Genomic DNA, 26,536 nt, shown 5'->3' with positions numbered 1-26,536 from the left:
CCCCACCCCCAGTCCTTGGCATGTACCACCAACTTTATTAGGATCTACAGCCATGGTCTCCACTTTAATAATCTGCAAACTGGTCACACCTTCAGCTGGGTGAGAATGTCTGCAGAAACCCTATCAACACCCACATCTGCTGTGATGTCCCCAGTACCTGTCTCATCATTGTGATATGGAGTCATGCTGTTGCTGGGTTAATCCAGAGGACTAATCCATGTCACAAGAGCAAGCCATGAACCAACTTGACCTTCTAAATGATAGATGACATGCACTTGTATAGTGCCTTTCTGAGTCAAGAGGACTCCAAAGTGCTTCACACTACTGTAGCAAGGTGGAGAAACGAGGGCCCCGGCGGGATTTGATCCCTAGGCTTCCAGGTGAGAGTCATGCGCCCTAACCAGTCAGCCAAAGGGACATCCCCGTGGCCAAGTAGCTAGGGCGCATGATCAATCGGGTCACAGTGATAGGACGCTCACACTGTCACACTACCTTCACCCACTTGCACACTGATGGTGATGAGCTGTATCGTAGCCACAGCTGCCCTGGGGCAGACAGACAAGAGGCAGAGCTGCCGTTCACAGGTCACTCTGACCACCACCAGCAGGCAAGGAGGGTTACGTGTCTTGCCAAAGGACACTGACAGAGCCTGAGTTTTAACCAGCAACCCTCCAGCTACAGGGTGAACCCACATTCATACTGAGAATCTGTTAAAAGGTTACTTTTTTACAAACAAATCTTGTTTTTCTTCCAAAGCCAGACAACACCTTGTTGCCACCATCTCCCAACCCATAGTGCCACTATACACGAGTGCTTCTGGCAGCTGTCTGCTTAAAGCATTGGTGATTAGATTAGCAGTTGTCCTAAACGTCACCGAGACTATGGGTCTCAATGAGACTAACACATAAATAAAAGTCAATGAGACTTGACTTGAGACTCCACCTGTTAAATACCTCATACAATGTGACTTTTACCTGATTTGGGAAGAAAACAAACTTTCATTACACTTTCTCCATTCGTTCAAGTAATTCTGACTAAATATGGGCCCTAACCCTAAAAACTGAGTAAACATGTCCAGTGTTGTTTATGCCAACAGGACACATGGAGCTGCTGCTGCCGTTCATTCACCCTTCCCTTTTCATGTAGCTTCTACAAGCAGAGTCAGCATTTATTAACTTTATAGAGAAACATCTTCACTGCAAAAGGTAAAAAGTTATGACTAAAAACATTTATTTAAAAAAATACGGTACAAGTTTTGACATCTTGATTCCTTTAGAGAACTAAAATCTTTCCACACATTTAATAAATGGCATTTGCATTGTTTTCTGCATCAGGGTCGGCAGCTAGGGGAGATCATTTTAAACAGTTGAAATAATCTGCTGAAGACTGGCAAGTACAGGTTAAAAAAAAACCCCATGGGACTAGTCTGTCCTTCACAAAGCCCGTCCTTTGGCACACCTTCAAAAGGCAGGACGAGCCATGTGACATTACTCAGACAGTTTGTGTCATAAGCTGTCAGTCCTCCCCTCTATGTACGCCTGGCCTGTTGGACCATCAACAACATCTTACGTGGGATCCGATCCAGGTGCAGCACTTAAGAGTAATTGAGTAATGCCCCCACTTTTCAGAAAGTCGTCATTAAACTCTCAGTACCACCACGTGTTTCCGGACAGAGCGGCTGAATTACCACGGTCAGCAAAAGGTACTGTACATTTGCTAGTGAGGATATGGATCTACGGCTAACATTGACAATCATAGAAAAATAAAACATCCACATAGAAAAATAAAATAGCATCTCTATCAACAGCCAATATACAACAGTAGGTCAAATAAATATTGAGTCAATACAATTAGATGAAGGGCTTCCCAGGTTCTTTCACGTCCTAAAAACACCACCGTTGCTGAACCTCAGCAATCGGTACCACGGTTCTGGAAAAGGAGGACGACTCAGCGTCTTGCCCACACAACGATGCAGCTGGGGCTGGCGGCTGAAGAACAGTGTGCAGATGTGACTCATAGCTGGTGTCGTGCATCCAGGGGCAGGACCTGTGGAGCAGCCCTCTGTCGAGCTCACAGTTCTGCTCGTCAGGCGTCAGAGGCGTGGCTGAGGTTGGACTCAGGTATGACAGGAAGTTGCAGTCCCAGTCAGAGTCTGACAATGCTGAAGAGTGTGTGGTCAGGTCTGGGATGAGCGCTGGCTCGATGTGCACAGAGGCAGAGTGGGAACACGGAGGGTCTTGACTGGTTTTTGCACTCTGAGGTTTGGAAGGAAAAGAAAATGTGGCGCAAGATGGTTTTAATTCAGGCACATCCAAAAAGTGTGACGTAGAGATGGAGTTAGGACTAGACTGCACCATCTGATCAGAAGCATCATATAATGACACATCCTCTACATTTGATGCATTTTCCTTTGGTGGTTTTGAAGCATTGGGGCTTTGTTCACCCCAGCTGCCACTTCCCCCAAGCGTCCTCCTCCTCTTTTTAAGGTTTCTGTGTTCAGGGCTTTCTGGTCGACAATTCTTTTTGGTGTTTGATCCTTCAGCTGACAGCCAAGAAAGTGAATAAGCTCCATGTGAGGACCGAGGAGCACGATCTAAACCTCTGTGAGAACACACATCTCCAGTGTGTTCATCAGGAACCTCTGGAGTTGGCTCCCTCTTTCCTTCCTCACTGGTCCCATAGATTTGGAGTAGAGTGGAGAGGGGAACAGATGAGTCTGCAGGGTTCATTTCACAAATCTGTCCTTCAAAAGTCTCCTCTGTTGTGTACGTCTGAAGACTGAGAATAGGGGGGTCTGGGTAAGGACTCTGTGGATCCAGGATGTGAACAAAATAGGGGACTTGTGGACTGAGAATTGGAGGCAGGGAGTAAGGATCAGAGAGGAGACATGGAGCATCAGGTAGATGTTCGAAGGTCTCAATAGTCAGAACGGGCATGGGTGGGCTCGAAGGGTAAGGCTGGAGCTGAGCGGACGGGTGGTTTGCATCGGGATCAGAAGACTGATGATCAGCTGGTGGAGTGGCTGGATTTGGGGTATTAAAATTAACTTCTAGCGTAGGGCTGGCCGGGCTGGAGGAAAGATGACTTTGGGGATGGTTGGAAATGTGAGAAATGAAGGATGAATCTTCTTTTAGCAGGGACTGAACATGTTTCACTTCAACATTAGTCCCGGGCTCCAGTTCACAAACATCGTGGAAAGGCATACGAGTTGGCGTTCTGGAGAAGAGAAAATAAAAGTAAAAAAAAAAAAAAAAAAAAACCCAGATTCTACAATAATAGGAGTCTATAACGCTGAGCTAATAATGGTACCATTCAAAGCTCACCTTTCTCCTGACGGTTGAGTTGGGTCAGGGTCAAATTCTGGAAGCATTACAGCTACAAGCTGATCCACATCTCTGTAGTTGGAGGGTTCTAGCCCAAACGAGCGATGCTGGTCTGACTTTAAATGCTGCAAAAACAAAGATGAAATTACTAATCAGAACATTTCACAATAAACAATAAAGTATTAAATGATTCCCACCTCCTCTATATTAGAGAAGACCTGTTGACAGCATTCACAGTATGACGAGTTCTTTTTACGCGGCCGCCATGGTGAAGGGTTGCAGCTGAGCAGAGCTGGAGAACTGTCCTGAACACTGCCCTCAGTTTTCTTTTCCCTAATCACAAATATAATGTTAATATGAAATGCTTATTAGAAGAATAAACAAGATTCCCACAATAGTCTACATCAAACAAACCTTTTCTTAGCGCCTACTTGATCCATCTGTTTTCCGAAGCGAGGAGGAGGAGGAGACTCGAAGGGGCTGAAACGACCCGAGTAGTGCAGAGCAGGAAAGGTCATAGACTGCATATGGAGAGGCTTGTACTTCCTGGTTTGGTAGTGAAAACAAGACACACGAGATGCAGTTTGAATTAAAAAATATATTCAAACAATGAAAAGACCAAAACTGCAGTGCTGTGAAAATCTACTCAGGTTCTTTGTCTAATACTGAAAAACAAAGGAACACACCCAAACTGAGTGGTTTGTTTTTAATCATCACACAGATGAGCTGAATCATCTTTGAACATCTGTCATCACAGAGGAAAAGTCAAAGCAAGGCATGGCGGCTTTATTTATCTAGCACATTTCATACACAGAGGCTATTCAATGTGCTTTCCTTTAGCATGAACATTAAAATCAACGTGACAGAAAATACAATTTAAAAATGAAAAAGAGACAAAGTTAAAGGGTGAGCAGTTACAGTGCAGAAGGTGCAGCATAAGAACATTTATTTAAAGACTGATGATAACATGAAGGTTTTTAATTTTGATTTTAATGTTTCTAGAGTTGGGGCACATTTGAGGTTGTGAGGAAGCTGATCCCATCTGTGTGCAGCATAGTAGCTAAAAGCAGCTTCACCCTGTTTGGTTCTGACCCGAGGTTCTACCAGCTGACCGCTTCCTAAGGATCTCAGAGCCCTGCTGGGTGTATATACCTGAAGGAGATCTGGCGTGTATTCTGGCCCCACGCCACTGAGTGATTTATAAGTAGAAGTACTTTGAAGTTAATTCTGTAGTTTATTGGTAACCGGTGTAGAAATTTAAGAACAGGAGTGATGTGCTCTGTTCTCTTGGTTCTTGTTAAGACTCTAGCAGCAGCCTTCTGAACAAGCTTCAGTTGCTCCACAGTTTTTTTGAGAAGAGCAGTTAAGAGACCATTGCAATAGTCCAGCCTGCTGGAGATGAACACATGAATAAGTTTCTCTAGGTCTGGTCTGAACATGAGACCTCTGAGTCGTGCCATCTGATGCTCCGGTCATCACAGGATCGTCGGCTAGCGGTGCCTACACCACGCTCAGGACAACCCACTCTTCTCATGTATCGTTCCACAAATGTGGAATGACCTTCCAAGCACTACCAGAACAGGAGCTTCCTTTTCAATTTTCAAGAAACTCCTGAAGACCCTGCTCTTCAGAGCGCATCTTCTAAACTAGCACCCTCCCTGCACCCGTCCCCCCTCTCTACTGTCCACTCCTTGTTCCCTCCTCTCCATGACTGATGTCAATGTTGTTGTTGTTGTTGTTGTTAGCCTCAGGGACAACATGCCGACTATCACTTGTAAGTTGCTTTGGACAAAAGCGTCTGCTAAATACACAAACAAACATAGATGATGAAATGCTGATCTTGTTATAGGATTAATGTGACCAGTGAAGCTCAGGTCTGAATAAAACCAAGATTTCTAACCTGAGTCGTTGTCTTTATTCCTCTGGAGCTAAGCTGAGCAACAACCTCCATCCTAACCTCCTTATTTCCAAAGACAATAACTTCAGTCTCGTCTTTGCTTAATTGGAGGAAGCTTGACTGCATCCAGTCCTTAACTTGCTCCAGCAAGAAGCTTTTAGGAGAGAACCTCTTCTACCCCAGCTGGGCCTGCAGATGTTGAGGATCCCCTCTCACCGTGGAGACATTGTACAATTCAATCACTCAAATGAGGAGTCAAATAAAGAGATGTGTTCACACGCAGGGGTCCCCTGCAGGAACAGGCAGTGGAGCTTTGCACAGCCTCATCTAAAAGAAATCAAAAACGCCGAAGCTTTGAGCTCCTGGGGACTGCTCGTCACATTACACGATAGGACTTCTTAACGGGTTCAATTAGGAAAATCATCCAGACTGAAATGAACACCTCTACAACAACAAGTCACATCACCGCCACCTATTACTGCCTTGATATCAATATACCTGACTTGCATCAGACAATATAATCTGATACAGGAGATAAGCTATCCGAGCCTGTGCACTTTAAAAACAACAGTCCCCTGAGCTGACAAAATCCTTTACTCACCAGATTTAACAATGGAAGACTGAACACTGGAGCACCGGGTGTTTTGACTTGGTTCCAAGTTTCCAAAGATTTGGAAGGTTAAAGGGATATTCTGCCCCAAAGTGAAAATTTGTCTGTTGCTGAATTCTCCAGAGTTAAGTGGAAAAAAAAACATTCATTCTCCTAATCTGGCAGAATTCTGTTAGCTTTTGAATTTGAATGATTGAAATGCTAGCTGTTACCATTCACTTGCATTGTTTATGCTAAGCTAAAGTTACAAAATGCTTTCTTCTCCCTTCTCTAACTCTGGGGAATATGGCAAGACTAAATTTCACTTAGGGGTGGAAAATCCCTTTGAAACAAACACTATGTCTCATTGAGGGGGACTCATGAGAGGAAAATAAATCAACTCACCTGCTAGCATCTTCAATTTTAAGATAAGGACATCTCAAAGCTGCAGCTGTGACCAGGACACCAAAGGACAACGAGACAAATTATTCCACACAAAATAAACACATATCAGCATCGTAAGGTGATTAAAACTAACCTTTGACAGCAGGAGCACTTTGTTTGCTGGATGTTTTCTGCATAAATTATGCAAATACAAGAAATGAATCATCAGACAGATTTTCAAAGACATTTTCACAGATCTTGTTGTAGTTCGTTACACTACAGCTGAGACACTATCAGCATATTTTACAATAAAATGAAGTAATCCTCCAGTCACCGAAGGATCGTTGGCTAGCAGTGTCTACAGCTCGCTCAGGACAATCCACTCATTTCATGGTCTAAGGAGCTTTGAAAGAAAAGCGTCTGGACTTCTTTGAGTTGCTTGAAGACGTTTCACCTCTCACCCGAGAGGCTTCTTCAGTTCTACGGTCAAATGGTGGAGAGTCCCAGATTCAAACCCAGTGGGAGTTCCCCCCCGAAGAGGGAACAAAAGACCCCCTGATGATCTTCTACATAAACACATGAGCCAAGGTGTGAGGGTGGGTGTGGGTCCTATTCAGCCAGAGTTTCGGGTGAGCTCATTGTGAAGCCTGGCCCCACCCTATCATGTGAATTCCTGAGGTCAGATGGCCCAGGATATGCGTGGGCATTGAGGCATCTGGGAAGGGATCTCAAAACTGGATTATAGATGGCAGACAGTTGGTGTCGTAAACCACTGCCTCTGTTCAAAGATGGTTGCTCACAGTGGGCATAAATGGCTTCCTTTACTCCTCTTTCAAACCATCTGTCCTCTCTGTCCAAAATGTGAACGTTGGCATCCTCGAAAGAGTGACCTTTGTCCTTTAGATGCAAATGAACTGCTGAGTCCTGTCCCGTGGAGGTGGCTCTTCTATGTTGTGCCATGCGCTTGTGAAGTGGCTGTTTGGTTTCTCCGATGTAGAGGTCTGGGCATTCCTCGCTGCACTGTACAGCAGACACCACATTGTTCAGTTTGTGTTTAGGAGTTTTGTCTTTCGGGTGAACCAGTTTCTGTCCGAGTGTGTTGCTGGGTCTGAAGTACACCGGTATGTTGTGTTTGGAGAAAACCCTCCTGAGTTTCTCTGATACACAGGCTACATAGGGGTTGACAAGGTTGTTGCGTCTGTCTTTCTTTTCCTCCCTCACTGGTGTCTGGTCTTCTTTTATGTGCATCTTTGCTGACTTTATAAACGCCCAATTAGGATAGCCACATGTTTTAAGTGATTCCTTTATATGTGTGTGTTCCTTCTTTTTCCCTTCCGGCTTAGAGGGAACATGTTCTGCCCGGTGGTGTAGGGTCTTGATTACTCCAAGTTTGTGTTCCAGAGGGTGATGTGAGTCGAAGAGGAGGTACTGGTCCGTGTGTGTGGGCTTCCGGTACACTTCAATGTTGAGGTTGCCATTTTCTTCAAAGTGCACAGCGCACTCATTTCATGTATCGTTCCACAGATGAGGAATGACTTACCAAGCATTACTAGAACAGGGGCTTCCTTGTCAATTTTCAAGAAACTCCTGAAGACCCTGCTCATCAGAGAGCATCTTCTAAACTTGCACCCTCCCAGCACCCGTCCCCCACTCTACTGCACACTCTATGTTTGCTTCCCTCTATGATTCATTATGCTGCCTCACTGCCACCTAGAATTGACTGAATAGTGTTTGTTGTTAGCCTCAAGGGCAACCTGCTGGCTTGATCACCTGTAAGTCACTTTGGACAAAAGCATCTACTAAATACATAAACGTAAAAATGGTTGTTCAATCATCTCAGTCTGAATTTCCAATTTTGAAAATTAGTTAAAAAATGCAAATGATGAAGAGAGTATCTCTTACCTCGGCCCTCTTGTGTTTAACACCAAAACATTCTCGACTCAAGTGCTTCAGATATAAAAGAACATCTGACATTAAATTAAGGATATTTACAATTTTAAAACTATTAATTCTCTTTAAAAAACCTTCTTGATCCTCTGGAAAAAATAAAATTTTCTATACTCTGGAAATCTAATTACAGCTTCCTTTTGTGTATCTTATATGGATAAAGTAACCATTCCGGCTTAAGTCTAGTTTTTTGACAGGAAAAAAAAAATTCCTCAAGAATGTTTACTGCTCAGAAAAGAAGCACATGGTGCCATCTACTGTTAGGAAAAGTGAACTGTATGTTTCATGTTCTGCGATTCAGCAAATCACCACTCCACTTCGGTCAAAAGGATACCATCCACATTCAGTATCTTCACTCCCCACGATCGAGCATTGATCAACGCATTCCTCTGAAGACGCTCCTACAAAGACGGGTCCAGCAGAAGCAAGCACCAGTTAAAAGTCTTGCATTAATACTCTGAGAGAACAGATACAAGTGGATTTTGGATGCTCTAACTTACATTGTTGCAAATGGCTTTTTGAAGAAGAGCCTTCCCTCGACTGCCACAGGCCTGTAGAGACAAACAGGAGGTTAAAAAAATTCTAACCAGTTTAATTATTTTAAAAGCATGTTAGCACCTAGTTACCATTGGTCTAGGAGTTTCGGGTCGTCCTTTTTCATTGCCGAGCCTACCCTCCTGCTTCTTTAAAGGATATGGGGTTCCTCCACCCGTCTCCTTTGCCTCGCCTTTGGTGACCACACTCTTTGCCTCCTTGAGAATCTCTTGGCTTCCAGTTACAAAAAAGTCTACATCCTTGTGCAGGAAACTCTCTATTTTCTTCAGAAAGACAAGTACATTATGTTATTTTCTGTTGAGAGATTTCATTAATATTAAGAGAAAGGGTCTTTTTTTATTTACAATCTAACTTTAAACTAAGCATTGGCATGAATTAAATGAACAGTTTTGTCTCTGATGTTACCCACTGACTTATGTTCATTATTTGCTCCTGAACTCACTAGATACACCCTTTCACATACAGAAAACACCTTGACAAAAGACCTTGCATATAAAAACAAGAACATCTGTTGCATTTACTCCCAGCTGACTGCCTTATAATACCTTCTATAAAACTGCTTAAACCTGCTTACCCCTCCTAGAAGAGATATGGCCTCTAAAATCAGCATTGTTGAGCGTGCCTTCACATTGTCCAGGTAGAACGTCTTCCCTTGTAGTTTCTTGTCTCCGGCACAAAGCCTGCCAAGAAGACCTCGCTCCTTTGAATTGTGCAGCGAATGCATGGCTCCACCTTTGTAGAGGAGCTTGTAGCACTACAGCAAAACACCAAGAATCTAGAAAAAAATGTGAGCGTTATGAGTTTCAACACTGGAAGGTAAAACTAACACTGCATAATGACAAATAACATCCAAACATGATGGTGGTAGTGTAATTGTCTGGGCTGCTTAATGACTTGAATGACTTGCACAAACTGATGGAACCATGACTTCTGCTCTCCATCAGATAATCCTGAAGGAGAAAGTCTGACCTTTGACCTTTAATATGCAATTCATGCTAGAAAACTGAAATATTTATCAATTCTGTAGAGAAATGTGGGACATAATTCCTCCACAGTGATGTGACAGACTTGTCACAAACTGCAGTTGTTGCAATAATGCAACAAATCAATTACTGGGGTCAATTACTTTTCCATTTAGGGCCAGGTTAATTTGGAAATTTGAATCTACACGGGTTATTTATGTCACATTGCTGATCTGACATATTTAATAGAAACATAGCAAAAACAAAGCAAGCAAACCAGAATGAATCTGTATGAGCACAATAGAATATGGACAGGAATAAACTGTCCACATCTTTAAAAATACACAGGAGCGATTTATTTATCTTGCTGACAGTTTCGACCACTCCTGCGGTCTTCATGAGGAGTGGTCGAAACTGTCAGCAAGGTAAATAAACCTTTCCTGTGTTAAAAAAATCACAGAAGGAATATGCAGATTGTGGAAAGATGCCACGTTTAAAACCAAGCTTCCAAACTTTGCGCATACTGTGTAGTCTGTGATTTCAAATAAATTCAACACATAACAAAGAAGCATTTCTTTATCTCTTTTACTCAATTTAACAAATGCGTGTTTAAGGTTGATTTTGTAATTATATTATTTATTTGTTTACATTAGCCTGTCCAAACTGTGTCCTCAGTACTAGTTGAAGTCACCAGTTTTCTAACTTGGGTTTTCAAAAGACAATAATTCATATCAGTGGCGTTACTAGAAATGCAGAGCTTATTTACTATGAACTGTTATTCTACCACAGTTCAATTGTGCATTTAAAGCGTGAACATGTGTCTCGCGAGCGAGCTAGCTGAACTAGCTAGTTAGCTTTCCTGGTAAACTGATTTCTTGAACCAAAGAAAACGGTCAGAACGTTCGTTACGTTATTCCTCTTGAAGCAACAAAACGTAAATGTTTACTTACGTTTCAGTGTTGAATTGTAAATCTTTGTCTCCTCTCGAGACTTCAGTATGTTGCAGAAACTCAAACCGCCGCTTTTTCAAAAGCACTTGCTACGTAACATCCGGGATCCGGCTGCCTTCAGATGACTTACGTAAATTGGAACGACACAGAACGTCTCTCATTTTAATGTTGCATAAATATTAACAAACAAATAAAGGTAAGACGCTTAATTGAGACAACAACATTTTTAGTATTTGGTGTGCATTGCTCCACTAGTCAGTATATTTTTGAGCAGGGACGAAATTTTGATTTCAGAAGTGGGGGGGGGGGGGGGGACACAGCAGGCTTGTGCGGATTTGGGGTGGGGGTTTTTATGTAAAGACCCCTTGACACGTCACGTGCCCATCTCAATAATTTTTCCATCCTTATTGAAGTGCAGTTTTGGCTGTTGACAATGGATAGGCCATTGTATTTATTGTTTTGGGTCTTTTTTATTGTTTTTGGTGCAACATTTTCTAACAGGGAGTGAGATTCCTTTTTTATTTAATTTTTGTTTGTTATTTTTATTCATTTAGAAGTTCTGGTTCTGGACATTTCAATGTTAAATGAAGGTTTCTTTGTTGCATTTTAAAGGGTGTACTTGCATTATTATGATATATTAACATTATATTAGTGGTTATTTTGGTCTAGATAATGTTGACAATATCGTTTATCATCAACAATTTGTTGGACAAAATATCGTCCAGCAAAATGTGTTACTTTCCCAGGCCTAGTCAAAAGTATAAAAATTATTTATACATAAACGGTCCCTCCTGAGATCTGGCCGTTTGTTCATTTGCTGTGTTAGAGGACATGCTGAACTAATGTTTTACACATGATCATCACCCTAACATTTGAGTGTATAAAAACATATTAAATATGTTTTTCCCCTTAAAAGTGTTTAAACAGTTGTTGCATTTCAACACACAAAAAAAAAAAGGAAAACATAAGATAAATCTAATGAAAAGTGTACATCTTTGACATTAAGCTTAAAAAAATCTGTTGACAATGATGATACTGTTCATTTTTCAGAGCTTTTTAATGTGAAAATATGCATTGCAATAGATAAGTTTACAATAAAGTTAAATGATAAAAGTTTTGAAGTTACACTTCTACTACTACTAGTAATAATAATTATGATGATAATAGTAATAATAAAAATAATAATAATTATAATAATACGAATAAATTGTGTCTGAGGAGTCAGTTATGTGGAGGAGATGAGTTTGTAAAAGTTAGTTTTGAGTATGTTTGTGAAGGAGGAGGTGAGTCTGAGCTTAATGCAGGTCTGTCACATGTTCCAACTTACGTTTTGACTTTGAAAGAAGTCTCTTATATCCACTTTTCGTTTTCTTGACATGCTGCCTCCTGGCTGTGCCTAACTACCAAAGACTCACAAATGAACACTTATTCAAATGTTATGTAATGGAAGCTGAGCTGAGCTCTGATATTACACAGCGTCTAGTTGACGATGTGACTCAGTACCGGTGTTCCCTAGCGGCTCCAAACTAGCAAAACAACGTGAGCACGTTCTGACTGTTTACAACTTGAGTGACAGCAGCAACAGCCAATAATACGTTAGCAAGTATCAGCAGAGCCAATAGATTAGCTTTTGGGCGGGTCTAATAGTAAACCGGTTTCCGTTTCGGTCCTAGTGCTCAACCAAATCCATTTAATGGAGCGTAACATTGTTTTTGGACGGAAAAAAGTGCAGGGGACCAAAACTGCCTTTTGAAAAAGTGGGGGGGGACATGTCCCACCCGTCCCCCCCCCCCCCCAAATTACGTCCCAGTTTTTGAGTCATAATTCGAAAGTTTTTCATTTAGTAGCTGTTTTCAAACAATTTTTCGCATAATCGAAAATGCAGCACAGCGGAACTCACCAGTCAGTTCTTTATAAAAAACCTTTCCTGAGCTTATTTATAAACATTAATATGGCGTTACTCGACTATTTAAATTTACAACACGTGAACCACTATCTTAAGCTATCTCTTAAGTGAAAAAATAAAAATGACCTCATGCAAGTCATTGAAATATGCAATTGCTAATTCACTTACCCGCGTTAGTACTTCGTTTTTTATTACAATTTATACTTAATCTAAAACACAATGCAATTTAGAAATATGAAGGAGTATTGTCCACTGAAATTCTACAGCTTTTCCACGGCTAACAATACAATGTTATTCTGCTGCTTACCAGTAGAGGGCAACATGTTAAATGAAATAGACTGTTCTTTCTAAACGTTTTCAGTAGGAAATTATTGAAATCTACCAAATGAAATTGCATACTGTGCCACGAAAGACAAAAATAACAAAATGAATACAAACTTTTTATTCAAAATATGCAAAAGATTTCTCCTACAAAATTAAACACTGCAATCCACACAGCAATCTCAAAAGGCTTTTTAGTCTGAAAATCTGAGTTAGTGTAAATCTTTATCAGGCTAGACATAAAACAACCTTAATGTTTACTTGCACAATGAACAAGTCATTTAACCTTTGAAACTAAATAATGTTAACAATGGATATAAAACACAAAATACCACTGCCTGCTCAATACATGCTGGTGTTTACAGATGAATATGGCAAGGCATCAAAACAAAGAAATTCTTTCATATTAATTAAAAAAAACATCCCATCTCTTTACACTTTTTATCTATTTCCAACTATTTCTGACAAGAAAGGCACTTCAAGTAACAGAAAAAAATGCCCCTTCTAGCAAAAATACTTTCATATTTTCCTCTGTCCTCAGACAGAAGATATACAAAACAATTTCACCCTAAAACCATTGCAAACTATTAGTTAACTCAGGACCAGCTACTCAGTCAATATATCCCAATAACACCTTTCTCGTGCCTTTTGCTATTGATGTTTGTTCTAAAGCTCTTCGGTAAATCCCATAAATAATGAAACTGAGAAGTAAAAGTTTGAAACACTATACTTTGAACAATACTTATAGATCTGAATGTTTTAGTATCTCCCTGAGGTTCCTCTATTTTAAGCGATTAAACACTGCTAACATGTAAAAAATGCATTTAAACTTAGCAGTAGAGCCACTTACTGTGATGTAACTACATAGAGATGACCTATTTATAATGTTTGGGAAATAATAAATCCACAGAAGTAAAACAAAATAAATCAAATGGCTCCTAAGATGTTTGCTAACCACTTCCAGATAATTAAAAGCAATGTAACCTGGATGTCTTCTTTGTGGTATAGAGCCACAGAAGTACATTTTCTACGCAGCCTTTGCAGAAGGAACAACCTGTGTTTCAGATCCACTCAGAACCATTTGTGACTCCATACTTGCTGCTACAGCTGGTGCTTCTGCTGCCCTTGTCTATGTCAGCCTTGCTGGGGGCATGTCTGGAGGCATGGCGGTGTTTACGTTCACGGTTAGGCTTGCTGTGATTATTACTGTGGCTCTGCAGCTGGCTATAGGCCTGATTATCTGCCTTCAGCGTGTTCTGAGACTGACCAATGTCCTTATGAGCACTTCTGGGGCCATCCCCCCTCCCACCATCGCACAGGTTTTCATCATTATTGGCGTACCGCTGACGTTCCTCTTGGGCAAAGTTCACGTGGTTCTGTTGGCACGTGATCTTGGCACTAGTGAGATCAGTGATGGGTAGAGGTGGGTTGTGGTTCCCTTTAGACACTAAAAGGGGCTTGGCAGCGATGTTGTAACCAGGTGGGGCAGATGATGGGTTCCAGGTAAAAGGGTAGCTGATGTAACCGTCACCACTCTGTCCTGTCTCCTTAGTAGCTTTGTTTCTTTCTGTGAGTCCACACAGGTCATCATCAGGGCGCTTGACCCGGTGGACGCGTATGATCTCACAGATGGTAGCTATGCCCAGATGAAGCATCTCCCATATATTGAGTGCCAGACAGAGCAGGGAGACTGTGTACATGATGAGGAGAAAGATTGTTTTCTCCGTGGGCCGTGACACGAAGCAGTCAACTTTGTTTGGGCAGGGCAGATCTGAGCAGATGTACTTGGCAGGAACAGCAAATCCATACAGCATGTACTGGCCACATAAAAAAGCCACCTCCAGCACAGAACGGGCCAACAGCTGCAGGACATAAATGCGCATGAGTCCATCTGCTCTGATACGCTGACGGCCATCATGTCGAATCTTGACTTTCACTTGTCTCTCACCGCTGCTATCTGGGGCTGCTCCACCATCACCGTCTTCCCTCTCTGCCTCCGTCACTTCATAGATCATTGGGTCTTCCTCGTTGTCATCCTCAGCCTCTTCAATGCCCCTGTGCTGCTTTCTTCCTGCATGATAAGATTTCTTTGGTTTCTTTTGTGAGTATCTGATCACTCCTCCACTCTCTGCCTGCTCCTCTGCCCGAGCGATTTTGTTCACAGCATAGCCCAGATACATAAGCGAAGGTGTCGCCACCAGAATAGTCTGGAAGACCCAGAAGCGGACGTGTGAGAGTGGCGCAAAGGCGTCGTAGCAGACGTTCTCACAGCCGGGCTGAGCAGAATTGCAGACAAACTTACTCTGCTCATCATAGTAGATTGATTCACCACCCACGGCCGTCAGAACGATGCGGAAAACCAGCAGGACAGAGAGCCAGATCTTGCCCACAAACGTGGAATGATTGTGAATTTCTTCTAGCAAGCGTGTCAGGAAGCTCCAGCTCATGGTGTTGGCTTGAAAACTACAGCAAGAGGCAGCACACACCTTCTGTTACTCCCCTGTGGAGAGAAACAACATTAAGCTTCTGAGCCAAAACAAAACTCACAGGTGAGTTCAACAAAACGTCTTTTTTTGCCACCACAGCTGCTAAATGATCAGTTATGTTAGCGAAGAAAACATGTGCATGGAGCTGTGGCACAAAAATAATGCCAAAGATAATATTAGTAAACAAAATTACAACTATTTAAAGTTAGGAATGGCTAAGAAATGTAAAGTTGCACACACTATAAAATACACTTTAGTTCAAATTCAGCAAACCACTCCTGGTGCCAAAGTCCTCCTCACAGAAGCCTAACATATTTTTCCCATTTAAAGCCAAAACATATCACACAAAGAAATGAATGAATGAGTTCCCCTCTTTTTACCAGATAGGGTAAAATCATTTATCAACACGCCTCCCTTCGTCTCTCGCACAGAGAATGATTAACAGTCCGTTTCTTTAGTAAGAATACAGATGTCATGCACTTATCTGTGTTCTTTAGCTTGTTCAAGCTCCACTGAGAGAGGTATGAAAAAGTTTCTCCCACACAAACTGAAATGTGGACTGTATTTAAAATTCAAACACAAGCCAAAAACCTCATATACAAGGTCAACAAATGGAGTAAGATAATAAAGGGTCCAACAGCTAATGCCTAAGAAAAACCCAGATTAAGCATGGGCACTACTGTTAAAATAACTGATTAATATTTAAAATGCTTTACAAAAAGGAGTCATCTCATCTCTACATTCCTGCCAAATGTACATTAACATCAAAGTCTTCCAACCCTTTATTCCTCACGAATAAAATCACAACATTACTTTATAGCAAAGCCAATCATTGATTGTCCATAACTGGTGCCGAGGTCACGAGCTACTTTACTTTAAATTAATATAAATGTGAGTTTAACACACACACACACACACACACACACACACACACACACACACACACACACACACACACACACACACACACACACACAGGCAGAGTGTGTGTTCTAACTGGTAAGTACCTCTATTTGACCTGAAGACACCCATCTGCGTAAGCCTAAATCTCACTTATCAAGCTAAAATGTGACTTTAAACAACTAATGAGTAAATAGAAAAATATATTTTAGGGCTGTCGTTGTATGACACCAATAACTCTACCGCACTGTTCATTTTTCAACTTGAGAGGAGTCTTTGGCCTCTGAACACATGGTTTTGTTCATGAAACAAAGCCCTCATCAACATCCTTGTAATAAAGATAACCACTAAATCAAAAGCTTTATTGTCCAAACCGATGCTCGTATTTATTTTCCATTATCTGATTCTTCAAACCCTTAAATTCTGCGTGTTTACAAATGAAAATCAGCACATGTGCAGGACCTTATCCAGCTTTATTGAATAAATGCTAGTGATTGTTTGTAGTAAAGAGCATTTGGAGAAGGGAAGAGATTAAAAGCATCCATATCAGTGTTGATAATTAACATGCTTTCTTGGTTCTGTGAACAAAAAAAAGGTTTTTGTGGTCTCATTAAGATGCACATGCTTTTTAAAGCAGCACATCTGGCCATGTTGTGTAACGTACCATGTGAAAAAGCCAGTGGCACAGCTACTGTATTCACACCCAAACACCAAGCCTACTGATCACCAGAAAACTGAAAGATCCTTCTTTCTGTTCTTTTTTACTTCATTCACAAAACAACACAAGCTAAATAAATGAATGAACGTGTTTTAGGAAAACATTTTGAAACACGCAAGTTTAACCCAAACTGTTCCTAAAATTCAAAAGAGTAATCTTGACTTAAAAGTAAATCATAACATTGTACTACTTACTGAACCTTGTGGCAACAGCTAGAGTGGGCCATGGCTAACACTGAAAGCCTGGGATTGTTGCTGTTTACCGTCTCCAGATTTCTCCCACCCAGAGACTACAAGCCTCCCGTTTCTTACAGAGCCTGTAAAATGTACCAGCTTTGTACAAGCCTATCTAAAAAGGCTTCAAGCTGTGAACATGGAGGTTTGTGGTTACCTTAAAAGCAGTAAAAGTGATGCTCCACCCTATCTCCCACTATGAAACACTGTTCAACTATTTACTCAAAAGGCAACTGTTAAAGTTTGTAGTTTGCTGACGCTGCTTTTTCAAGTAAATTGGTATTTTCACCTAATGAGACATTCACTACCCTGCCAAAAGCTAACAGTTGATAAAAAAAGAGAACTATACCATGTGCCCACTCCATTACTCGGGCTGTGCAGTTAGCATGTCAAACAGAATATCCCCTTCCCATGTCACATAGGAGCCGGAAACTCACTGGTAACAAGAACAAAGATGCTCCGAGCAGATTCTGAGCAATTATTAGGATAGAATAAAAAATGACAGTATCCAACAGACTACGCCATATCAGCGACATGTCTTAAAAAAATGAAAAATATTTATGAAGTCACAGATGGGAAACTGAAAACTAAGCATATTTAGAGGACTCATTCACTCATTATTTTCAGTAGATTTGCTGTGGTCACTAGTAGGAATGAATGCTTTATGAGTCATATTCTGTAGAATCAGGTCTCTGCTTTTTGCAGATGATGTGGTCCTGTTAGCATTATCAGACAGTGATGTGGTCCAACCCTCATCTACGGTCACGATCGTTGGGTAGTGACCAAAAGAATGAGATTGTGGATACAAGTGGCCAAAATGAGTTTTCTCTGCAGGGTGGCTCGGCTCTCCCTTGGAGATAGAATGAAAAGCTTGGTCATCTGAGAGGGGCTTGGACTAGATCCACTGCTCTTCCTCAGCGAGAGGAGCCAGTTGAGGTGGCTCGGGCATCTGGTTATGATGCCTTCTGGACGCCTCCCTGGTGAGTTTTTCTGAGAACATCCAACCAGAAGGAGATTCAAGGGAAGACCCATGACATTCTGGAGGGACTATGTTACTCGAATGGCGAGGGAACACCTGGATTCCCCCGGAGGAGCTGGCCCAAGTGGATGGGGAGAGGGATGTCTGGGCCTCTCTGCTTTGGCTGATGTCCCCACAACCTGACCCCAGATAAGCAGCCGACAATGAATGGATGGATGGATATTGTCATAGCTCGACTTAGATTAGTAACCACACTGATTGGCTAAGAGAAACACATAGGCATCATTTTAACTGGAGACACCGAGGACATGTCCCTGCCAATATTTATAGCTGACAGTTTGTTCTCACCACGTTTACAAACTTGTTCCAGCAATATATGAATTACTACATAATAATATACTGTACTAACCAGTACATTAACCCCTCTGTTCCACTACATTATTCAGTCATGGTTTCTCTTTAATACATGTAAATTTCATTTCAAAAATACTTTAACTGTAAATAAAAACAAAATTTTGTTTAATTTTCAACATTTCAGAAAGAGCAAGACATGCTGAGAAATCTGTTCCATCCAACTAGTTATCAGTCGTAAACACCAGTCTTTAACCTAATCTATTAACTATAGATTAATATCAAACATGATAAGACTGGGTCATTTAGTTTTACTCTTAGGGCTGCACACTTTCAGTACAGTTTTGTCAGATGTCTGTTCCATTCTTTTCTCTTGGACATGGTGCAGAGAGGTCCTACTGTAAAACCACATTTATTGTTATTAGTTTTTAATCTGGTGGACCACGGGCAGCTGAAACCTGACACAGGTAAGCTACGTATTATTACATGATTGTTTTCTGACATAATTGCCCTATTAGGGCTGGGCAATAAATCTAAAACGTATCATTATCGAACTTTCTGACACTAAACGATATTGTTTTTCCCATGTCAATAAATTGGATGATAAAAAATGAAAAGTTGTGTGTAGGTTGATGGAGTTCATGTCCCTTTAAGAAGCTGTACCACCTCGAGTCGCATGACAATGTGACTCAAGCCTGATTTATACTTCTCTGTCTGAGTGGGTGCGAAGACACGCAATGCCATTATACATCGGTGCAAGGGCTCTCCAACAGGCTCAAAGAGGGTGACGGAAACATGCCCAAAAATTTAAACATCTGTCAAAAGTGACGGAGAATGCAAGCTTGTGATTGGTCAGGACACTGCTTCATGTATATTCATCACCAGCACCGCTGTAGCGGCATTAAAAAGTAAAAATATATTTAGCGGCAGACCCAGAACAGATTGAAGAACGTATTGTGGAAAAAGTCCAAAAATATGAACATTTATTTACCCGTTACTGGAGGAGTAAAAAATATGGCGCAAACATGGACGGAAATGATGGAAAATGTGGGTTTAGAGGTGGTGATTGCATGAAGAGGTGGAGGAGAATGAAGGATTGATTTGTCCGTTTTATAAAGTCTCGCACAGTTGTTGCGGAGCTCACAGAGAAATATAAATCAGGCTTCAGTGTAATACATGTGACAACCCCATCTAGTGGACAACTTTTGATTCTTTGCATACCTATAGTTATCGTCCATTCATTGTTATTGAGGTGAATATACCGTGATATTGATTTTAGGCCATATCGCCCAGCCCTATTGTGACATAGGGGTTAGGACTGCACTCAGTAACTGGTGCATTGCCAGTTAGACCTCTAGTTTTAAACTAATAAAGATCAGATTTTCAAGACCTGTCACTACCTATTGCAATAAAATATCTAACTGACGAATACTTATATATAAATAAATAATAATTGTCCCTGGTAATCTTTAAACCACACTGAAATTTCTGATTACTGTCCCCAACAATATTAAATACTAACCAGCAGCAATGCGACTCTTCCACCGCCTTTGTTAGCTCATCTTTCCAGGGTAAAAATTGCCACATTGACATGTTATCTTCACAAATAACACAAGTCTGAATGTGTTCTCCCATGTAGTAGTTGCTAATGCAGGCAAAAGGGGTTGAAGAAAGTTTTCAGCATGCATGAGCAACTCAGAATGACTGACCATATTTAAAAAATAACAAGGATCACACAGTTTCTCAGACCTTTAAGGCTGAGGATTCTTTATATAGTACCCTGAGAATATTATGACTCAACCCTGTGTGGTACTAAAGCATGTTAAAACACATCCTATGATGGAACATAATTGGATTTACGAGACACCAAACAAGCTAAAAGACCAAGCTGGTCTCCCTACAGTGGGCAAATAAATGTAGACTGTGACGACAAACCCCATCGATTATTCAGCCACAAGGTTGCGAGCTTCCTAGCGTCATTAAAATAAATCATTTGTTTTGGAAATAAACCATTCAAGACCTTTACACATGGTCAAAAATTACTTAAATATAGTCTGTATAAACTTTTCACTAATTTCCATCTCCTCAGCATCTCATAAATTTTACTGCATTCCTAATCGCCACAGGAGGTTTTTAGTGTGCATTTTTCCAATACAACAAAAAGCATCCTGAAAACAAAGGTTTAAATAAATCTAAATACTGATTCTATCAGTTATAGACACGGATGTTGAGCTTATCTTTATGAGAAATGTATCTTCCTTTTTTCTTCTATATCTCGATCAGAACTGCAACTACTAAGCAACTACTCAACCATAGATAACTGCTTTGGATCTAAAAACATTTTAGATATCAGCCCGATAGCTACAATAAGTTTACTTACATTTAAAAGGGAAATTTGCCCCTGAAGTAGCTGCTGGCACCTGATCCTCCATCCTTTTGAAAATACCATGCTGTATTCTGGGGAATGTTTTACCAAGGCCAGGCTACAAGACACTTCCTGTTAGGGCTGGGCAATAAATAGAAAATTTATTGAGATATTTTTCTTATGTCAATAAATTTGATAAAAATATAAAGAAGTGTGTTGGTTGGCAACGTTCATGTCGCTTTACAAAGCTGTACCACCTTGAGTCACGTAGAAATGTGACTCAACGTAATACACGTGACAACCCCATCTAGTTGACAACTTTTGTTTCTGCGCATACCTGTAGTTATCGTCCATTTATCATTATCTTTTTTTTTATTTTTTTTTCGTGTCCTGTCTGGCTGTGAAGCAAACAGAATTAATGTCTGAATGCTGGTGACAAGCCTTACAGATTTACTCTCAGGTGGAGCATCAAAGCTTCTGCTTTTAATGTCACGCCTGATACTTAAAACTTTATTGTTATTGTTTTTGAATGCTTTGTAATTCTGACCAGACACGGAGACAGAGGTGAGGTGAAAGAGAAAGGAACAAAAGTGTGTGTGTGTGTGGGGGGGGGGGGTGTCCACAAAAATAAACAATCAATCAGGGGCGGGGTTAGGCCTGGCTACTTGGGCTCAAGCCCCGAATGTTTTATGAAAAGCGTATTCTACCGAGGCGTGTGTTCTCCATTTGTTAGCCATTTAGCCAGCTTAGCGAGGATACACGGGAGGTGTCTTGTAGCCTAGCCTTGGTCAAAAATTACCCAGAATACACTGCGGTATTTTTAAAAGGACGGCGGATCAGAAGCCAGCAGCTACTTCGGGGACAATTTTCAAGTTTAAAAGTAAGTCAACTTATTAAAAATGTTTTTCTTTTTTAGATCCAAAGAAGTTATCTATTGTTGGTTAGTTGCTTATTAGTTGCAGCTTCAGTGGCTAGCGGGTAGTAACTCGCTTATATATTTAATTTAATAAACATAAACACAATTTAAAAAGTAAAAGCCTCGTTATATATTTACATTGAAACTAATACGTATAACATATAACGTTGTCTCCCATGTCACGCCACGTTACGTGACCGCTGTGGAAGCCGCAGTCTCGTGATGCAAGTCTGTTCCACTTAACCATTTTATTTGACCAAGGAAGGACAGTGTCCTCGTATGCAAGGTACCTGGCCTCGCAAGACATCGCCTCGCAAGGCCAGGCGCCTTCACATTGAGAAACACTGAGGGTTTGGGAACTCTCCTATTCAAATAACCTCACCCTGTGAGAATTCTAATTGAGCCAATCAGCGCAGAGTAGCGTAGGTCACACACCCTAATGCCAAATTTGTTGAACATAGCGACTGAAGCGGAGTTCGCTGTGGCTCTTTCCTCTGTTCTAAGTTACTTGGACACATCTTTAAAACAGCAACAAGTAGAAGTGCTTAAAGCATTTCTTCTAAAAAAAAAAAAAGATGTTTGCGCCATTGCCAGACGCCTTTTTTTTTTTTTACTACAGATAAAGAACTACAGCGTAGCGAGGCACAGTCGGCATTTCCGTCTTTTTTCTGATTGGTTAATTTTGAGCTGCCTAGTCCCTCCCCTCATGTGCCTCTCTGCCTGTGAGTTACCAGACTCTTTCTCTGTGCATTATGAGGACAGAGGACAAGTCTGGCAGGCCAGGGTAGATATCAACCGCTCTATGCTCGCAATTAGGAGAAAGTGGGTGTTAGTGACCTCCTTCCAGGGAGGCAGGTTTCAGGTCTGAGACAAGCTTCATGGGGAGGAGAAGGGCCTGATGGCACACTTAGCTTCCATTGAGGTTGTGCAGGCTTTTCAAAATAAAACTCAAAATTTGCAACTGAGAAAGTAGAATGCATGAATGTAGCCAAAGTCGAGTTTGGGGGTGTTTTTCATGAGGAAATAACAATATCACATGCTAAAAAGCTCCAAAAAGTGAATTTTCCATGATATGGCCTCTTTAATACAGATTCATCTATGGTTAAACATATCAGAGCAGATGTTAGCTTTAGAAAATATTAGCCTTTGGGGCTAATAGCATCCTAACACAAAGATGCTAATGACAGCTATGTACCTAGGAAAAAATATCATGCATAAAATATGCAAAACTGCAATTACAATACTTATATTATAACTGTGAAGCAGTTTACTAAATACGGTAGAAGCTAAAGTTCCTAATTTAGCCTATAGCTGGTAAATTGCTATTAACTCATAGTAGCATATTCATTAAGCTGTAAAACGTATGTACATAAAAAATAACACCACAATAAACATCCTTATCTTTTTCAGCACTTTTAAATATTCAGACAAATGTTCACAAGTAGTTATCTAGGCTACTGAACTTTTCCTTACCTTTGGCGCGCACATTGCTGAGTCAATGATATAAAAACGTCCCTTCCGGTGAGGGTGAGGACCTCTACCTGCCCTCCTGGGCTCTGAAAGGATTTCTACAAATGAAAGGTGAAATAATAAAAGTTATTTCATTTTGCTCCTCCTCCTTGCGACTGACAGAAGAGAAGAGACTGAATGTTATAAAAGAAACTTACTGAACTCTTGTAGAGACGGAAAGGAGGGGTTTCTTATGAGAGAGAGAGTGAGAGAGAGAGAGAGAGAGAGAGAGAGAGAGAGAGAGAGAGAGAGAGAGAGAGAGAGAGAGTCGCACGCATCAGAGGACATTTTATGTAACTGTTAAAAAAAACTATATAACTTAATCAAATTATGAGAGAATTATATGATTTATAATTGAATAATACAAGAAAACTGGTTAATAAATATAGGAATCTTATGAAAACAGCTAAAGTGTATATTCAAGTGCATATCTTGCACCAATACTAGATATTGGATTTTTTTTCTTCTTTTTCTCCAACAAATTTAACGTTTTAAACATATTCTCTTTTACACATCATAGAATGTTGAAGCATTATAGCATGCACATAAATGAATTTTACTTCTAGGATAAAATTAAACAAACAAAAAACATAAAACAGGTATCCGAAATGTGTAAAAAAAATTATGCAAGGATCATTTTAAGGTGACTAGTGCTTAGCCAAGATCCCAGAGAATTAAATCTGAATGTCTCAGCTACTTTTGCCTCAATTTTCCCAGATTTATGAAAGTACAATTCTCATTGCATCGATAGTTTGGAGTACTCAAACATTTAGTTACAAAAGGTTTGACTTCTTGTTCTCATTTGCACAGTATCGCGCAGGTCCACAATTCATGGAGGATTGTTTCATCGTCTTCCTCAAGGACAGCAGATAAAATTCAAGGAGGCTTCTGTGCTTTTGTTTCCAGCTGATGACCCTCAAACAGAGGCATCTTTCTCTATCACTGCAGCTCATCTCAAGGACGTTAGATAAAATCCAGTTCAGACAGTCCTCCTCTCATCCTTTCCATCTCCATCTGCAGCTAAGACTGACTGTTTGATTCTGCTGTTCAAAGCTTTTTGACTCTTGGCTGGTTCTGTGTTTTTAAACAATCAATAGAATCAAAGTGACCAGAGTGAGAAAACACAACCTTAATCCGCCTGATAGGATTCTGGCAAAGGAGGTTTGCATTCTGATTTAAAATGACCTCAGACAAGCTCGACGACTCTTAACTGAGTTATCTTTCACCTCGGAAAGAGTGAATAGAGAAGAATCGATGGGGTTGTCCATAAAAGCAATCATCAGACAGCCATGGCAATTCAAATCATCTCAACAGCTGAGTGTTTCCTTTGGCTGGTGGAAATAAAAAGGCTGCATCAGCTCATATCTGGATATTGACAAGGAGACAGAAGCCTGAGAAAATCCTCCAATACAAATTGTCATAATTGCTCACCGATTGATTTCTTTTATGGGGTTGACTTATCCCTGGAGGTCAATGCAAGTTACAGTATGTTCTATCTTTACAACAATAGCCTCAGCTCCTAAACTAAACCAAAGATTTAATTTGGCAGTTACTAGAGAAATCTGGAACTGTTCTTTTTTACTGGAGTTTTCTGTGTGTGTGTTTCCTGCGTGGGTTTCATACAGACAGCCTGGTAAATGGCTGCAGACAACATTCAGGCAATCATTTTATAACAACACGCAATAATAACGACACGAGGGATGGAGGGACAGTTTAGATCAGTGGAGACCTGCTCTGACTAAAGGACAGACCACGTGGACACTCAATTACATTAGAGTACTCGAGTATTGGGCTCAATACTCAGTAAGAGATTTGAATCATCACATCAGCAGCACTGATCGAGCGACGTGTCTTGGTGCTGTCATCACAGCCCTAAGCCCTTTGCAGAGAGATGTCTCACGAATCTGCATCAGCACTTTAACTAACCCACTGCCACTGTCTCATCGAAAAGATAGATATGTTCAGAGGACTGACCAAAGTCAGGTTCACTTCATAAACTCCTGCAGATAGATGTGTGTAGATTGTGCCATCTCCTGGTAGAACAGTGTAAACATTTGTTAGGTGCAAACGTTACACCCTGGTACCAAACTGGACTCAGTCATGACTAGAATCACAAATCACTCCTCGGACAGAACTAACAGATCAAATGTTATTCATTTTCATCTATTCATATGTCTATTACACACACTATTGAAAGCCCTTGTCTAGCTCAAGGATCTGTACGTAACTCATGGTTCTGGAAAAAGATGACTTTTTTTTCTCAGTGATCCTAATCCTCTTCTGTAGATATTTTTCAAAAAATCTAAATTGCCATTTGTCAAAAGACCCTAGAACAGTGGTGGCTCTAAACGAGTTTTATTCCACTGGACTGATGGGAAAAATAAACTGTTGGATTGGAAATGTAGCAGACTCCTTTTCTATCATTCATTCTTATTTTTTTAATGAACAAACAAAAATCTAGATTCCTGTTTAATAAAACTGTGATCGTAATGACCAAACCCCTCCTCAGTGAAGCATGATGGTATACACACGGTATAAGCCATTAGCTAAAAAGTCAAGGCAATGCGGCTTTACATGGAGTGCAGAATTATTAGGCAAATGAGTATTTTGTCCACATCATCCTCTTCATGCATGTTGTCTTACTCCAAGCTGTATAGGCTCGAAAGCCTACTACCAATTAAGCATATTAGGTGATGTGCATCTCTGTAATGAGAAGGGGTGTGGTCTAATGACATCAACACCCTATATCAGATGTGCATAATTATTAGGCAACTTCCTTTCCTTTGGCAAAATGGGTCAAAAGAAGGACTTGACGGGCTCAGAAAGGTCAAAAATAGTGAGATATCTTGCAGAGGCATGCAGCAGTCTTAAAACTGCAAAGCTTCTGAAGTGTGATCATCGAACAATCAAGCGTTTCATTCAAAATAGTCAACAGGGTGGCAAGAAGCGTGTGGACAAACCAAGGCGCAAACTAACTGCCCATGAACTGAGAAAAGTCAAGCGTGCAGCTGCCAAGATGCCACTTGCCACCAGTTTGGCCATATTTCAGAGCTGCAACATCACTGGAGTGCCCAAAAGCACAAGGTGTGCAATACTCAGAGACATGGCCAAGGTAAGAAAGGCTGAAAGACGACCACCACTGAACAAGACACACAAGCTGAAACGTCAAGACTGGGCCAAGAAATATCTCACGACTGATTTTTCTAAGGTTTTATGGACTGATGAAATGAGAGTGAGTCTTGATG

General features: G+C 40.8%; 2 protein-coding genes across 3 annotated transcripts; both read right to left on the bottom strand.

Moving 5' to 3' along the window:
• Positions 1-1,213: 1,213 nt before the first annotated feature.
• Positions 1,214-10,721, bottom strand: dbf4b (DBF4B-CDC7 kinase regulatory subunit). Its single transcript, XM_015963097.3, has 12 exons — positions 10,608-10,721; positions 9,270-9,470; positions 8,767-8,958; positions 8,641-8,691; positions 8,475-8,541; positions 8,096-8,160; positions 6,348-6,384; positions 6,215-6,260; positions 3,738-3,869; positions 3,521-3,656; positions 3,324-3,448; positions 1,214-3,216 (listed from the first exon to the last, which is right to left on the bottom strand). The coding sequence occupies exons 2-12, from the start codon at positions 9,417-9,419 to the stop codon at positions 1,884-1,886; spliced, it is 2,334 nt and encodes a 777-aa protein (XP_015818583.3). The 5' UTR covers positions 9,420-9,470; positions 10,608-10,721; the 3' UTR covers positions 1,214-1,883.
• Positions 10,722-12,921: 2,200 nt separating this feature from the next.
• LOC107387864 (gap junction gamma-1 protein) lies at positions 12,922-23,484 on the bottom strand. 2 transcript variants are annotated; one of them, XM_015963098.3, is made up of 3 exons: positions 23,450-23,484; positions 23,256-23,350; positions 12,922-15,334 (listed from the first exon to the last, which is right to left on the bottom strand). In XM_015963098.3, exon 3 carries the CDS (start codon positions 15,279-15,281, stop codon positions 13,896-13,898), a length of 1,386 nt encoding a protein of 461 aa, XP_015818584.3. In that variant the 5' UTR covers positions 15,282-15,334; positions 23,256-23,350; positions 23,450-23,484; the 3' UTR covers positions 12,922-13,895. The 2 variants fall into 2 exon arrangements, with proteins under 2 accessions (XP_015818584.3, XP_054605186.2); XM_054749211.2 differs by lacking the exon at positions 23,450-23,484 and having other exon boundaries at positions 23,256-23,435.
• Positions 23,485-26,536: the final 3,052 nt, after the last annotated feature.

This window comes from Nothobranchius furzeri, chromosome 16 (genome assembly GCF_043380555.1).
Source record: "Nothobranchius furzeri strain GRZ-AD chromosome 16, NfurGRZ-RIMD1, whole genome shotgun sequence".
Taxonomy (NCBI): domain Eukaryota; kingdom Metazoa; phylum Chordata; class Actinopteri; order Cyprinodontiformes; family Nothobranchiidae; genus Nothobranchius; species Nothobranchius furzeri.
Note: the sequence above shows the minus strand (reverse complement) of the source record. Positions and strands in the feature narration are given on the sequence as shown.